Raw genomic sequence first — 15,099 nt, 5'->3', positions numbered from 1 at the left:
CTGGCAACCTGACAGGCATCTTTCTCTGCAGAGCCTCAGAAGCCTCCCTAACTGAGCACTCCAGGCAGTCACTCATATCAAGCAGAAATAACATGGATATGAAGCCAATTCCCCATCTCTAGGACAGCAATCGTTGATTTAATTGCAGTAATTGTCACTAAGGGTTGAATGACCAAGAGGTTTAAGGAAGGCAAGTGTTGCAGAAAGGACATTAACATTTGTATTTCAGAAGAAATGTTTCTTATTTTCCATTTAGTAGAAATAAAAGATGGGAAATAGCATGTACTCTGTGCTAAGCACATTATTATTTACTTAAGCTTCATAATCCCAGGATGTAAATTCAATTTTACAGATGAAGAATGGAGATTAAGAGGTAAACTACCTAAACCAATCTAAAACCACCAGCAAATGATGCAATGAGTATTTGACTCAAATCTATTTAGCCCCAAGAAATGGCTGATGATGGATAAAAACAAGTATTCAAGACACAAAGCTGAAAAGGAGGGCCCTTGTGAGGTGTTGTTACAAACAATGACATGGTCTGCCCTTCCTTGGAGATGCTTTGCTATCTTTGTTTGGCGTAACTCCATCAGGGACACTAATCCCATCTGTTTGCTTCTCTAACCATCTGGCATTATCTAGGGGACATGCTCTTCCTGCCATTTCACCACAAATGACTGTGTGATAGAATTGCTGTAGCTGAGAATTGCATCCTGATCACAAGACAGGTACTTTAGAAGCTGTGCAAAGCCCAAGGGTTATGGAATCTTTGCCTAACATGCAAGCATCTTGCAGACTAGGCATAAAGCCAATACAAAGCCAATACGAAGGCTTAAATGGGGGAAATCCTACTGGTACCAATGGGCAAAGATCAAGCCCCCCTTTCTATTCAGTGCTAAAAGCTTCACTGATTCCTTCACCACCCCTAGGAAAGGCCCACCCAGCCAACTGTTTGGACCTAATGTTGGGATTAGTTTGGAGAATGTATGTGTGTCTGACATTTCTTGGGTCCAGCTGTTCTGAAGCCTCTTCTCTCCTGCCACCTCTACAGAAACTGGAAATACAAATACCCCTTGTCCTAACCTCCCTTTGATGGGTGGCCTTGTGATCTAGTGCTGGCCATTGAGACATAAAAGGAAGTGTGTAGGACTCTGACCAGATTTCCTTCCCTGATGGACGAGAAGAGAGGCTTCCACAAGACCCTTTCCACTCCTTCCCACTTTGTACAAGGGCATGACGTCTGGGGCTGCAGTAGCCTTCTGTGACCATAAAGCAATAGGCCTGAAGGTGAAACACAGCATGCAAAAAGGTGGCAGGGCATTAAGATAAAGAAATCCTACTGATCAACCATGACGGGCAGACAGGGCCATGTGCCTATATTGTTGTTATTCAGTCGCTAAGTTGTATCCGGCTCTTGGCAACCCCGTGGACTGCAGCACACCAGGCTACCCTGTCCTTCACCATCTCCTGGAGCTTGCTAAAACTCATGTCCATCAAGTTGGTGATGCCATCCAACCATCTCATCCTCTGTCGTCCACTTGTCCTGCCTTCAATCTCTCCCAGCATCAGGCTTTTTCCATTGAGTTAGTTCTTCGCATCAGGTGGCCAAAGTATTGGAGTTTCAGCTTCAGCATCAGTACTTCCAATGAATATTCAGGACTGATTTCCTTTAGGATTGACTGGTTGGATCTCCTTGCAGTCCAAGGGACTCTCAAGAGTCTTCTGCAACACCACAGATCAAAAGCATCAATTCTTTGGCACTGAGCCTTCTTTATGGGCCAACTCTCACAACTGTCCATGACTGCTGGAAAAACTATAACTTGAATTTATGGACCTAATATGGGCACATACCCTTTCCTGAATCACAGCTTTGTTGTGGCAAAGGGCTTGCATAATACAATGACGTTGAGCCATCCTGTGCAGGGTCATCCAAAATGGACAGGTCATAGTGAGGAGTTCTGACCAAACATGGTGCACTGGAGGAGGGAATGCAAACCACTCCAGTTTTCTTGCCACAAGAACCCCATGGACTGTATGTACCCATATTAGTCCCTGTATTTGTTATCGTTAGGGTCAGAGTGAGAAAGACAGACTCGATTTCCTTGAATTTTTACTTCTCAGGAGGATCTGAGCATAGTCCAGTATTGAACCATCAGAGATCCTTTAATGCTGAGCAGAGCAAAGCACTGAAACCTGCAATCACTTCCTATACATGAAATGTTTAACCAAGACTGGGACCTTGACCTGGTTTAACCCAGGGTCTAGAAACACAACCAAGAAGTTGAGGTTTTCTCTAGAGGTACCAGATTTATGCAGAGGCAGGAATAAGAGCATGTCATCATCAAATACCATATAAACCTCAAATACTGCAGGAACTGCAAATACACCTGAATATAGGATCATCAACACTCCTGTGCAAGTTAGGGGTCAAACTCATGCAGTAGTTGGGTTCTCCTCCTGACCCTGTCAGCAACAGGGGAAACAGAAGCAAACCTGCTTATCATAACTAAAAAAATAAATGTCAGCATGGGGCTGGGGTATTCCAATATGCTGTTCTACTCCTGAGTTAAAGTCTGCCTGAAAAAAATATTGACTGGAAGAGATAAGTATCTGTTTATGTCACCAGAGAAAAACATGAGAGAAATAGGGCCTGATGTCTGGCCCGGTGAACACCATCTATGGCTACTGAAGGATAAGAATGCTTCTTTATACTCTCAACTATTTTAAGTTTGTGTATTTTCTTTTTTAAAAAGTTTTTTCTTTTAATAATAATAAAACACTTTACTGTCTTTTGTAATTACAAATATTTGCAATGCCCCCTCAGGGATTGGTCTCACTCATAGACAGTGGAGAACAATGTGATCCAAATGAAGTGATGAGTAGGAAGAATATTCTGGTGACAGCAAAAAGGTTGGCTTAGGGTGGTCCAGTCAGGATAGTTCAAGCAGAGGAATTTGCCAAAGGAAATTTGCTACAAGGGTTATAGAAACCAAAGGGAAGGAACATAAAGGAGATCCCAGAGACCAGAAAGCTGCCACAAATCTGGTCCATGCCCACATGCCTGTACTGACTGATAAGCAGCTGGAGGCTGCTAGAGGCACTGATTCCCACTCTTGCCACCTCGGGAGCCACCAAAGCTGCTGGGACACAGTCAATTGCGGTGGCCTGAAACTGCCACTCCAGGGGATGAATAGAATGGCTTCCCTGCCAGCTAATCTCCCAGCAGTGTCTGCAAGCAGCCAACAAGTGTGTTTGAGGATTGTGGTTTCTAGACATCCTCCCCCTGACACACAGAGAAAAACACAGAAGGGCAGGGATAGATCTGAATGTCCGATCTTACAGAAGAAGGGACCCAGGAGGGAGGCCAGGATATGGTTCTCTATGGAGGAAGGAGGCCTGGATTCTAGAGCTAGTTCTGCTTGTTGATGTACTGTGTCCTCCCCAAGGCAGTATAGCGCAATGATACAGGACATACATATACTGTGTCCTCATATGCAAAGTGGGGAATAACACCTACCCCAAAGGATGGTTATGAGGGTTAAATAGGATACTGTAGGTAAAATAGGACAAGGCCTGCAATATAGTTCCATTCAACAAGATAGGTGTTGTCATGTTATTTTCACTATGATTTTAATTTCAATCTGTAAAGAAAAGTGGTTGCTACTCTCTAACCAGCCAGAGGAAAGAGGAACTAACAGTTACTCTCACTCTGAGCCTGATGCAGGGCTGGATTTTAGAGACACAGAGAAAAATTAATAATATCCCTGCCTTGAAAGAGCTCACAGTTTGATGAGAAAGCAGAAGAAATTCACTGATTCAAGGTAAAATGTGCGCAGGGTAGAAGATCTCCAGGGAAAGGTCTTGAAGAATACAGTGTTGGGTTTTGTAGCATAATGGAAAGATTCATATAGGCTCCACTTTAAACTCAAAATGATTTTCTTGTGATCCTGGGCAATTCACTTAGTCATCCCTGCCTCAGTTTCTTTGTCTGTTTAAGTGGAGGTTATAAAAGAACTTTCCTTACATAGCCGTTGTGAACATTAAGGAAGCTGTACAAAAAGTTCCTCCCTTTAGTACCTACCACAGGAATGCGCTCAACCATGATCTGGATTCCCTCCGGTCCGTGAGAAGAGCACAAGTGTTCAGCTACAAGGGCTGAACTAGAGAAACGGAAATGCAAAGAGGAAATGACGGCTAAAGAGGCTCTCATAGCTACAGGATCCCTTAACTGTTGTGGATAAAGTTAGAGAAACCGGCTAGGTACCCACCCCAGGTGAGAGCCACGAGCTGGAGCTCTGCCTCAGCGTCCTCGTTGCCCGTGGCAACCGGCAGTTCTTGCCTCTGGCCTGGTCGAAAATGCGCAAGAACCGTAAGATGGCTCTGAGCGCCTGGTCCCCGGAGCTGGGGTTAGGCAGCCAGAAGGCGCTGCCGGTGGCCGCTGTGTCCACTGGCCCCTCCCTGGAATTATGCACCTTCCCCTCCACGCTGGGCTCCTCGGTCGCGGCCGTCGCTCTTGAGCAGCTCCTTGTTGTGGGTGAGTGGCCCGTGGGCTCTCGGAGGGACATCTTCCGGAAAGTGGTGCTTAAGCAGCATGAAGCGGAAACCCTTAAGGGAACTTTCTCCAGCTCCTTGTGGGAGAGATGGGTGACCCAAGGCACAACTCACACTAGCAGCTGGTGACATATCCCAGACAAATCCTGAACTCCCAGGCTATTGCCATTTCCTTATAATTAGAATGCCCAACTGCATTTAGGCTATGTATTTAATTTCAGTTTGTCTCTTTCTTGCTTTTTCTTGGCAAGTTAACTTTCTCCAACACTTAGTCATAGCAAACTGGAGAATTTAACAGGTAAATCAAGAAGCTCCTGTTCAAGAAGCTCCCCTTGCCTTAGGCAAGGAACTGTGCATTAGGCACAAATACTTTTTCTGCTAACAATTTCTGGACTGTAAGAAAATTTGTCATACGAGAAAGCTTCGTTATGCTTTCTTACCCTAAGTGTGAGTTATAAAATACGCACCTGTCCAGTCCATTTGCAAGTGGGAACATGCTTGTACTCATTCATTCCATGGAAGAATTGAAAGGATATAATGAAGGACAGGAAGTCTGGCGTGTTGCAGTCCATGGGGTCACAAAGATTCAGACATGACTTAGCAACTGAACAACAGCAACAGCAAGCCAAGCATGCCTGTCCCTCCCTAACACACACTCGCTTGGAACCTCAGGAACTGATTTTCACTCGGTTTGAGAACTTAGTCCATTAAGAGAATCTAAGTTCCCTGGAACGGAGGGCAGAAAATAGCATTTCTTCTGGGAGGTGGGGATGGCCACTTAGGTCATGGACTCTGGAGTCACACCCCTTGTGTCTGAATCCAGACTCAATCAGTGATAGGCTCTGTCACCTAAAGCACGTTAAATAACCTCAAAAGTCTTAGATCTCTCACTTGTGAAATGGGAAGCATCATGGAGTTATAAGAATCAATTTGTATTATACAAACATGTGAAAAATTAAGCTTATCAAACTCATGCCGCACATGAGGATGCAGGCTTGGAATCTGTTTAGACAGAATCTGTATAATGCAATGGTGACAGAGCCAAGGTGAGTGGAGTTTCCTCTGTTGTCTCTCCTCTTCCTTTTTTCTTTTCCTTCTCCTCTGCATGTATCTTGTCTTCCTTACTTTTGCATTTTCCAAATCTCTCTTCTCATGTGTTTTCATCTTACAGTATGTGAGAGAAATGTGATGTCTTTCATATGGCAGTGAATGAAAGGGGTTAAAAACTCTTATCTAACTCACACCTACAAGTTTCACAAATATTTACTCTCACCCCATGATCAAAAATACTGGCACAGAAGTGAAAGTGACATGATGGATTTTTAAAGAATTAAGTGGTTTTTGTAAAATATAACATTTAGGACATATATGTATGTATATATATATATATACACATATATACACATGAGGAGAGCGTGGCAACCCACTCCAGTATTCTTGCCTGGAGAATCCCCATGGATGGAGGAACCTGGCAGGCTACAATCCATGGGGTCACAAAGAGTCAGACATGACTGAAGCGACTCAGTAGCAGCAGCATCGTATATATACATACAAATATATATATGAAGACTTTCTTAAGCCCACATTATGGGCATGTTATATTTATCCCTTTCATAAAATATTTATTGAATTATTGAATTTTTTGTCCTATACTATGCAGATTCCTTCTTTCTACCATGAATTATACAAAGGTGGAAACTTAAGAGGAGGTTGGCCTCAAGAAACATGAAGCATATCCCTAAATTTGTACACTGTAAAATAAGAAATAATAAGTACAAAAGAGATTCATATTATTTACTATAAAAATTAAGAGTCAGAAGATGTAGTTTTCAACTGATTAAGCATTTGAGCTAGACCTCTAAGAATTAAATAGGATTTGGATAGATAAGTAAGAGATCTTAATTTTCTGATTTTTTTTTTTAGAACAATCACTGCAAAGTGACTATTTTAAATGCAATGAAGAAGCTAAGAACTTTCTTAAGGACGTTGCTATCGCTGTTAAGAAATTGGTATTGTATTACCTATAAGAGCTACTTTTTCAATCTTCCACTTATTTCTTCATCAAACTTTAATTTAGCACCAGCTCTGTTCAACGTACTTCAGTAGATGAATAAGGAAAATATTTGCCCTGAATGAAAATTTCTCTCAGTTTACTAACATTTGCACCAGTGTGGATCAGCCGTGGATTGCTGCCCCGTTTCCCAGGCAGAGCACTGAGTTAAGGACCTGTGCTATGCAGGAGGGCAAGACTGCTCAAGAGAAGAGACCCTGGTGATAACAGAGCTCAGTTAAGAGTGAGTCACATGCCATCAATATGTGAACATTGCTTAAAACCAGCCAACAACCTCTGGGATAAACTGCATGCATGGTGCCAATTTTCCCAAGTCTCTATAAGCAATTCCTCACAAAACTGGTCAAAGATTATTCGGGGCTTACTCCATTAGCATAGACAGTGCTTTTCAATGAAAGCAAACAGGTTCTCTTTCAGTTAGGCTAACTTGGCCCCATCAAAGTATTATTTAAAGACTTTCCTTTTGAAGTGTCACAACCATGTCTCTCTATTTGGCCCTGGCCCTGAATGATACTTCAGAAAGGTGACATCCCATTTGATTTACAAATATTGAGTAAGAATCTCCTACATATCAAATATCTAAAAATGTAGAAGTATGGCTGTAAAATAAATGAGTCGAGTCTAAAGACTGCTGAAAAAAGTTAATCTCATTACTTTGTATTTTTATGAAATTATATGTAGTTGTACATGTATACTGCAGAATTAGATTTTATAATCCCATTAAATTAAGTACATATATGTAAACATTGAGAGTTGGTGTGTGTGTGATACTGCATTGTGATCCTGTGGAAACCTTTTCCTTGTTTTGTTCTTTTATTAAAAAGTTATGTCTTTCTCCAGGATTTGAAAGGTTCAAAGTATTTGTTTTGGCTTATTAAAGTATCTAGCATGTCTCCATATACCATATGAGCTGTGAAATCCCTTAAATAGAGATAAATCCTCTCATTTTTTACCATAACATTTTCACTATTATAAAAGCATTGTGTGTTTACTCTGGAAAAGTTAGGGAAAAATAAACAAGCAAAAGCAAGAAAGTATGAAAAACATCATGATCCCACCCTAAAATAATCATAATTAACTCTTTGATGGATGTCTTTCCTACTTTCAGGATAGAGATGATGCCTGTACTGAATTTTATTTTTTACCAGAAAAATGATCATACTAAATATACAGTTAGGCAACCTGCTTTTTGTTATTCATAAAATATAATGGCAATTTTTCAGACCATAAAGAACTATACCCACTACCACTATTTATTTGAAACAGTTTATCTGTTTTTTCCACTATCAGATTTTCAGTTTTTTTAATGTTTTTCATTTTTTTAAAATAGTCCCACATATATATACCCACCTGAGTATTTGTTTAGATTTTCAGGTAGATATAAGAAAACTATCATTCTTTTTATATCTAAGCAGGCTTTTACAGTCATTTTCCAGTTTATTAAGGAGATCTTTCTCAATGTCACTCTTTTTTAGGAGTCTTTCCTAAAAAAGAACACACACATAGCAAAAAAATAATTTCTGAGTAGAAGAAATTAAAAAATAAAGAAAATCTGATTGGAGAACAATTATTTCCCACTTTCTATTCCAAATAAAAATGACAGCAAAAGATGTTTATTGAAAAGCAAATTTTGATGTCTGAGAACATTTGTGGGCATAGTTTAGGAAATCAGTCTCATTATTTTAATGTCTTAACTTTTTAAATATGTAATTTACATTTTCAGGAAGAAATGAGAAAGTCCACAATAGAGCTTCTGGAAATTGAAAGCATGGAACTCAGCAGATTATATTTTCTATTGGAAACTCTTCCCACTAGTGTTAGCAGAGAATTGGAAGGTACTTTGAGTTTATTAACTGTAGAAATTTAGCTTATCTTATAAGACAATAATCTAGTACTTGTAACAAGATGAATTGAATAATTATTCCATATCAAAAAATAGTCAGAAAGAGTATACAAGACACATACAGTGAGATCCATAATGTTTCCCTTTTAAGTGGAATAACATATATGACTTGAATTTATATAATTATTATAAATAGACTAAAGACAATATTTGTCCTTTTGTGACTGGCTTATTTCACTTGGCATGTCTTTAAGGGTAATTCATGTTGTAGCATATGCCAGAATTTCTTTTAAGGATGAACAATATTCCATTGTATGTATATACCATGGTTTGTTTATCCATTCATCCATCAATGGACCCTGCATTATTTCCATTTTTTAACTATTGTAAATAATGTAGTTACAAAATAATAATAACAATTATAATAGTAAATGACAGTGCTATTACAAATGTGTGTTTATATCTATTGTATCAGGTGTGTAAATATCTATTCAAGTCTCTCCTTCCAACTCTTTTGGGTAGAAATGCAGAAAGGAATTGCTGCATTGTATGGTGATACAGTAATTTTGTGTTTAATTTTTCAAGAAGCTGTCGTATTGTTTTCCACAGTGACTGCACTGTTTTACCTTCATTTGCACAATGCAAAAGCATTCCAATTTTTCTACATTCTTGCCAGCACTTGCTATTTTCTGTTTTTGTTTTGTTTTAAATAACAGCCACCCTACTGGATAAGAATTGCTATCTGTTGTGGTTTTGATTTGCACTTCCCTAATGATTAGTGATGTTGAGCATCTTTTCATATGCTTATTGGCCATTGGTATATCTTCTTTGGAGAAATGTCATTTCCTGTTCATTTCCTTTGCCCATTTCTTAATTAGGTTATTTGCTTCATTGTTGTTGAGCTGTGGGAATTCTTTATACATTCAGGATGTTAACCCCTTTTCAGATGTATAATTTGCAAAGATTTTTCCCATTCCATGGGCTACTTTATCACTCTTGTTGACAATGACTTTTGATACACAAAGGTTTTTAATTTTGACATAGTCCAGTTTATCTATATTTTCACTTGTTACCTGTGCTTTTGGTGTCATATCCAAGAAATCATGGCTCAATCCAATGTTATGAAGATTTCACCTATGTTTTCTTCTAAGCGTTTTATGGTTTTAGCTCTTACTTATATTTAGACCTTTAATCCATAGTGAGTTACATCTTGTATTTATTGTAAGATCAGACTCCAGCTTTATTTTTCTAGCTGCTGGGAGTGTTGACTGAAGCTCATAGCTCAGTTCCTCTGCAGGAATTGTCCTTGACAAAAGAGAAAGGCTTCACTCCAGGTTACAGCCCTCCCCTAGTACCGCCCACATTCAGTGACTGGTCACCAGAGGAGCAGAAAGGTCTGCCTCCCTCGATCACTGTAGAATAACTCTGAAGTGTCACTACAGCTTTAAAACTCATTATCATTTAAACCCTCCACCCTTCTGCAACTCTTATCTCCTCAGAGGAGACGTTCCCCAGCTCTACACGAATTTAAAAATTTGTTTCCTAGGGAGCCTCACCTAAAACAGTGGTCTAAATAAACTGAAAAAAAAATAATAATAATATTTTTAAAGTAGCTGTTCCAGTTATCCATTTATTGCCTTGCAGCTCCGAATCTACCTTCATTGTCTGCTCTGTCATAAGGGAGTTGGGCCCTGTAACTTTCCCCCTTTGCCACAGGCCCAGTGTTAAGCTTTGTTAGTGAGGGGCACTGGAGGGCCACTGGAGGAAAAGGGGGTTCTCTTCGTGTTCCAGTGTGCTCAGCTTGGCCAGCTCTTGCAGTGCAGGTCACTTCTCCCGGCAGCATGCAGCAGCCCTCGATGCCGGAAGCTCCCACCCATATGCCTCGGGCAGCCTCATGGTGGCTTGCTCCCAGTGCGGCCCCTCCCTGTGAAGCTTCGCTGGCAGTTTGCAGTGAGTTCTGAAGTATAGCAATTCCCTGTAGACAGGTCTCCCCAGTACCCCCAGAAGCCATATTTCTAGTAAATTCTGCCAACCAAGCATTTCACGAAGTTCTTTGCCATCCAATGATCCACAGCCCTCATCAGTGGGGTCTGGATCTCGGGACTGGAGGTGCTGCTTCCTAGAAGGCACGCTATCTCGGCCTTCGGGATAGTTCTGCTCCTTGTGCTGGGTATTGCTGAATTCTTTAGAGTCTTCTTTGTGCGTGCTGTGCTGAATTGCTTCAGTCGTGTCTAACTCTGACCCCATGGATTGTAGCCCGCTCGGCTTCCCTGTCCATGGGATTCTCCAGGCAAGAATACTGGAGTTGGGTTGCCATGCCCTCCTCCAGGAGGCCTTCCTGATCCAGGGATTGAACCCACGCTATGCACTGGCAGATGGGTTCTTTACCACTAGCGCCACCTTACTTTCTTACTATTCATTCTCTCATTACTCTAATTCTCTGAAGTGAAGTGAAGTGGAAGTCACTCAGTTGTGTCCTACTCTTTGCGACCCCATGGACTGTAGTCTATGAAATTCTCCAGGCCAGAGTACTGGAGTGGGTAGCCTTTCCCTTCTCCAGGGGATCTTCCCAGGCCAGGGATGAAATCCAGGTCTCCTGCATTGCAGGCAGATTCTTTACCAACTGAGCTAATTCTCTGATACAGTTAATAATTCCTGATGATAAAATTTCCCTATTCAATATGAGATTTCTATCTCCCAATTTGACTCTGAATGATATAGTCAGTTATGAAACAATATGCTCAGTTAGTTGGCAGGGAAAATCAAACGAACTCCTACATGCAGATAAAAAAATAAAACTTAAGAGAATCTGTGCTCAAGACAGAATTAAGAATGTTTTTATTTTCTTTCGTTGCTTTTTTTTTTTTACTGTCCAGTTACTTTTATAAGCAAGACATATTTTAGAAGAGAAAAGAAATACTGTGCTAGTTTATAAGGTCTTTGATACACATGAAATACTTAACCAAATAAATTTAATTGGCCTTGTATAATAAAGCTTTTCAACTCAAATTATGGTCCTTGGATCAGTAGCATCAACCTCATCTGGGAGCTTGTTGCAAAATGCAGAATCTCTAGGCCCCCCTCAGACCTACTATACCAAATACTATATTTCAACATTACCCCCAGGTGATGTATATGCATATTTGAGACATAAAGTTTGAGAAACCCTGCTACAATGAGCAACTTAAATTATAACCTATGAAAAAAATAATCTAGTTCTCTCAGGGGAGCTACCAGTTTCTAGGGAATTTGCTGCATAGAAATGGATAGCCCAATACTCATTTTTAAACAACGGTGTTCAAAAATTCATGCATTTTCACCATCTATCTCTCAAGCACTGAGGCGATCCTTTGAAGTCTTCTGTGATTTAAGCCTTATGTGATTATACAGATATGTTATTTATCGATGGATAATTTAGTTTTTTAACACACTGGCTTCCTCAGAAAGCAGAGCCAGAAGCAATGGCTTTTGCACTATTATTTATTTAATTTTTAAAATTTCAATACTCTATTTATTTATTTGGCTGCTCCAGGTCTTAGTTGTGGCACTCAAGATCTTCAATCTTCATTGCAGCATTGAGGATCTTTTTTACTTTCTGCATGTCGGATCTAGTTCCCTGACCATGATGAAACCCAGGCCCCCTGCATTGGGAGCATGGAGGCTTAGCCACTAGACCAGCAGGGAAGTCCCTGCACTGTTATTTTATTAGGACATACAGTCCAGGTGGATGAGAGTGGGATAAGGAACCAAAGCAGGAAGAAGGGAGAGCTAATATGGAGGCAACAGATGCTGACCACTGGTGACAGCAACTAGTTACGTATGAGAATGTGACCCCAGGACACAGTGGTACCCCTTCTCAGGAACATCCAGGCAGTCCACTGGTGCATGCTTGCCACATCTCCCAAACTTTGCGTTACACATACATGGGGGGTGTGAGTATCTGAAGATGTCCCATAGTAGAGGTGAAAGGGAAGTCCTAAATAGCTGAGAAGTGGATAGGGCAGGCAGGAACCAGGAGCTGTCAGACTGCACCAGTCTAAAGTTGTGCAGAGCTCATAGAAAGCTGGTCACTAACCATAGCCGCAGCTGAAATTAGGGATATAATTGATAGGTGAGACTGAGAGCGTCCAAAGGGGTGAGGGAGAGGTGTCTGATCCAGAACATACTTAGAAGAATATTTCAAAGAAAGACATAATTTGTTAATGACTCGCAAGGTCAGTATCTACAACTGTGCAGTTTCTCAAATAACTGAGTAACATTTCTTCCACTTATGTTTAAGAATGTGTCAGGGATGCTCGCAGAGGGAATCTTGTTGAGATAAGTGAACTACACACAAAAATTACAAGGATAAATGATGAAACGGAGTTTCTGAAGAAGAAAATACTCCATCTGCAAACAGATAATACAGCTCTAGGGTAGGTATTTTTGTTTGTGTGTGTGTTTGTTTGAAGGAGTCAGGGTCTGGGGATAAAGTGGGAATTTTTCCTAAGAGATTTGTCCTATGGTCTGATCTTCCCTGTAGCTCAGTCGATAAAGAATCTGCCTGCAAGGCAGGAGACCCAGATTCAATTCCTGGGTCAGGAAGATCTTCTGAAGAAGGAAATGGCAACCCACTCCAGTATTCTTGCCTTGGAAAATCCCAATGGACAGAGGAGTCTGGCAGGCTAGAGCCCATGGGGTCACACAGAATTGGACACAAATTACCGACTGAACCACCTCTGAACTGGTGCAGGACAAGTTAAGAGGTGGAGATAGCTTGTAGAAGATAACTAGGCTGATGAGGGTTGTTTGATAGCTGCAGAGAGCTGAGAAGAGAGCAGAAATTCTTCTACTACCATAGCCAGGAGACCGTAGGATTTCAGAGGGAATTCAGCTTCCCACAGCAACTACACACAACTTACTGTGTGTAAGGCACACACTGCCTCACACCCCACCTCCAAAGGTAGCAACACAGTGACTTTCATTTCATTTTTAGTAAAATTAAGTTTACAAACCTCAACCACCAAAGCAAGAAATCTTGCTGGGCATTGTGTTGCAAGTATAATATCAAACCAGGTATACTGTACCTAGATTAGTTCTTTAAAGACATTCAGGTATAGTCTACTGGAGGGCTGAGGATGGGATTGGTCCTAGATATTTATTACCTGCAATTAAACGGAAGCTGACACCTGTTAGTTTCATTTGTTTATTCTTCAGCTGTGTTATTAGCACTCCCCCCACTGTGGGCCTCATTTTTCCATCTGTAAAATGGAGATTACAAATCTTGACTTACCCAGTCCATGGAGGAAGAAATATTCTGAAAGATAAAACAGTAAAATCCTGAATAATATCTCAGCTCTATGAGTAAATTTGCAAGAGTAATGTATAAATGTCAGACTTCCAGTTTGTGAGAGTAAGAAATACTCAAAGTACCCTCATTATGGTGAAAAAATCTTCTTGGGAAGGCAAATTCAGAAGGTTGCTTTGGTGCAAAGATATCAAAGCATCAGGAATTAGGTGGGATCTCAAGGCCCAGGGACAGTTTCCTCGGAACACCTATTTTGGAAGATGCTCCATGAAAAAGAAAGGTCATGATCACATAAGTCTGAGAAAGACTGCATACATGAACGCTTCTTGGAGATTCACAATGCATATTTATGCATGGTGCATGCTAGCTACAATCACCAGAGACCACAGACTATCAATTTCTAAACTACTGACAAGGAAGCTAATGTCCAGGCTGGAATACTCATATCAATTGGACAGCACCATCACACCCCTATGGACCAATGACTCTCAAACTTGAGTGTACATTAGCATCACCTGGAATACTTGTTAAAACACAAGTTACTGGGACCTCCACCGCAGATCTCTGATGCAGTAGGTATAGGGGATGGGGGCAAGAATTTCCATTTTTAACAAGTTCCTAGATTCTGCTGCTGGTCCTGACCACACTTTGAGAATCACTGCCCTAGAGAAATCTTCATGGAAAGCCAAATTACAAGTGAACATTATGTGGGTTGCCTGATGAGCCAGCATCACCAAGCTACAGTCAATTATTGCATCCTTTTTTTGAAGAAAGGTGTACAACAAGATGTGTGCACTCTCTGGCTGGTCCTCCCCTGGACAGTCCTCAAAACTGGGCACATGCAAGTTCTTCAGGGGTGGGGGAAGGGGTTTTCCTCAGGTCTGGAGAATTTGGGAGACCAACCCATCTCAATATACCTAGTCAGGTGTATTGATTTGATATGTTTTGCTTTGCTTCCTTAAGGCTACTCAATCCTTAGTTTGCTTCATTCTTAGCAGGCTTCCTCTACTAAACCTACAAAATACCCATTATTTGACACCATCTAGCCTAGGATTCTTTCAGTTGCCTTTCTGTGGTAGAGTTAACTTCTGGAAAATAAATTTACCAACAACCTGTTTCCATTTTCCTAAACCTTTGCTCACAATCCCCCTGAACTTAAGTGTTTAGCTTTGGAGATTAGAAGAAAGTATTTACATTGCAGGAGATTTGAAAAAAGGAAAATAGAGAAATGGCATTACTGTTCTTCCTCCAAATCTTTTATTGTCATTCCTGAGGCAGATGTTTCTCACAATCTTAGGGTCTTCTTCAGGTGGGAGTGGCCAGCAATGAATATGTAAGGTTAACCTC

The 15,099-nt window shown here is 40.8% G+C and overlaps 1 protein-coding gene across 1 annotated transcript in view; it reads left to right on the top strand.

The window, feature by feature from the left end:
* The first annotated feature begins 4,356 nt into the window (after positions 1-4,356).
* The window catches only part of CCDC175 (coiled-coil domain containing 175), a 72,181-nt gene continuing 61,438 nt past the window's right edge, over positions 4,357-15,099 (top strand). Inside the window, exons 1-4 of the mRNA XM_065940314.1 lie at positions 4,357-4,534; positions 6,475-6,560; positions 8,346-8,457; positions 12,745-12,880. Coding sequence (XP_065796386.1) covers positions 4,357-4,534; positions 6,475-6,560; positions 8,346-8,457; positions 12,745-12,880 — 512 coding nt within the window. The remainder of the gene's footprint in view (positions 4,535-6,474; positions 6,561-8,345; positions 8,458-12,744; positions 12,881-15,099) is intronic.

Source organism: Muntiacus reevesi, chromosome 7, assembly GCF_963930625.1.
Source record: "Muntiacus reevesi chromosome 7, mMunRee1.1, whole genome shotgun sequence".
Classification (NCBI taxonomy): domain Eukaryota; kingdom Metazoa; phylum Chordata; class Mammalia; order Artiodactyla; family Cervidae; genus Muntiacus; species Muntiacus reevesi.
This window is presented reverse-complemented; position numbering and strand designations above follow the sequence as displayed.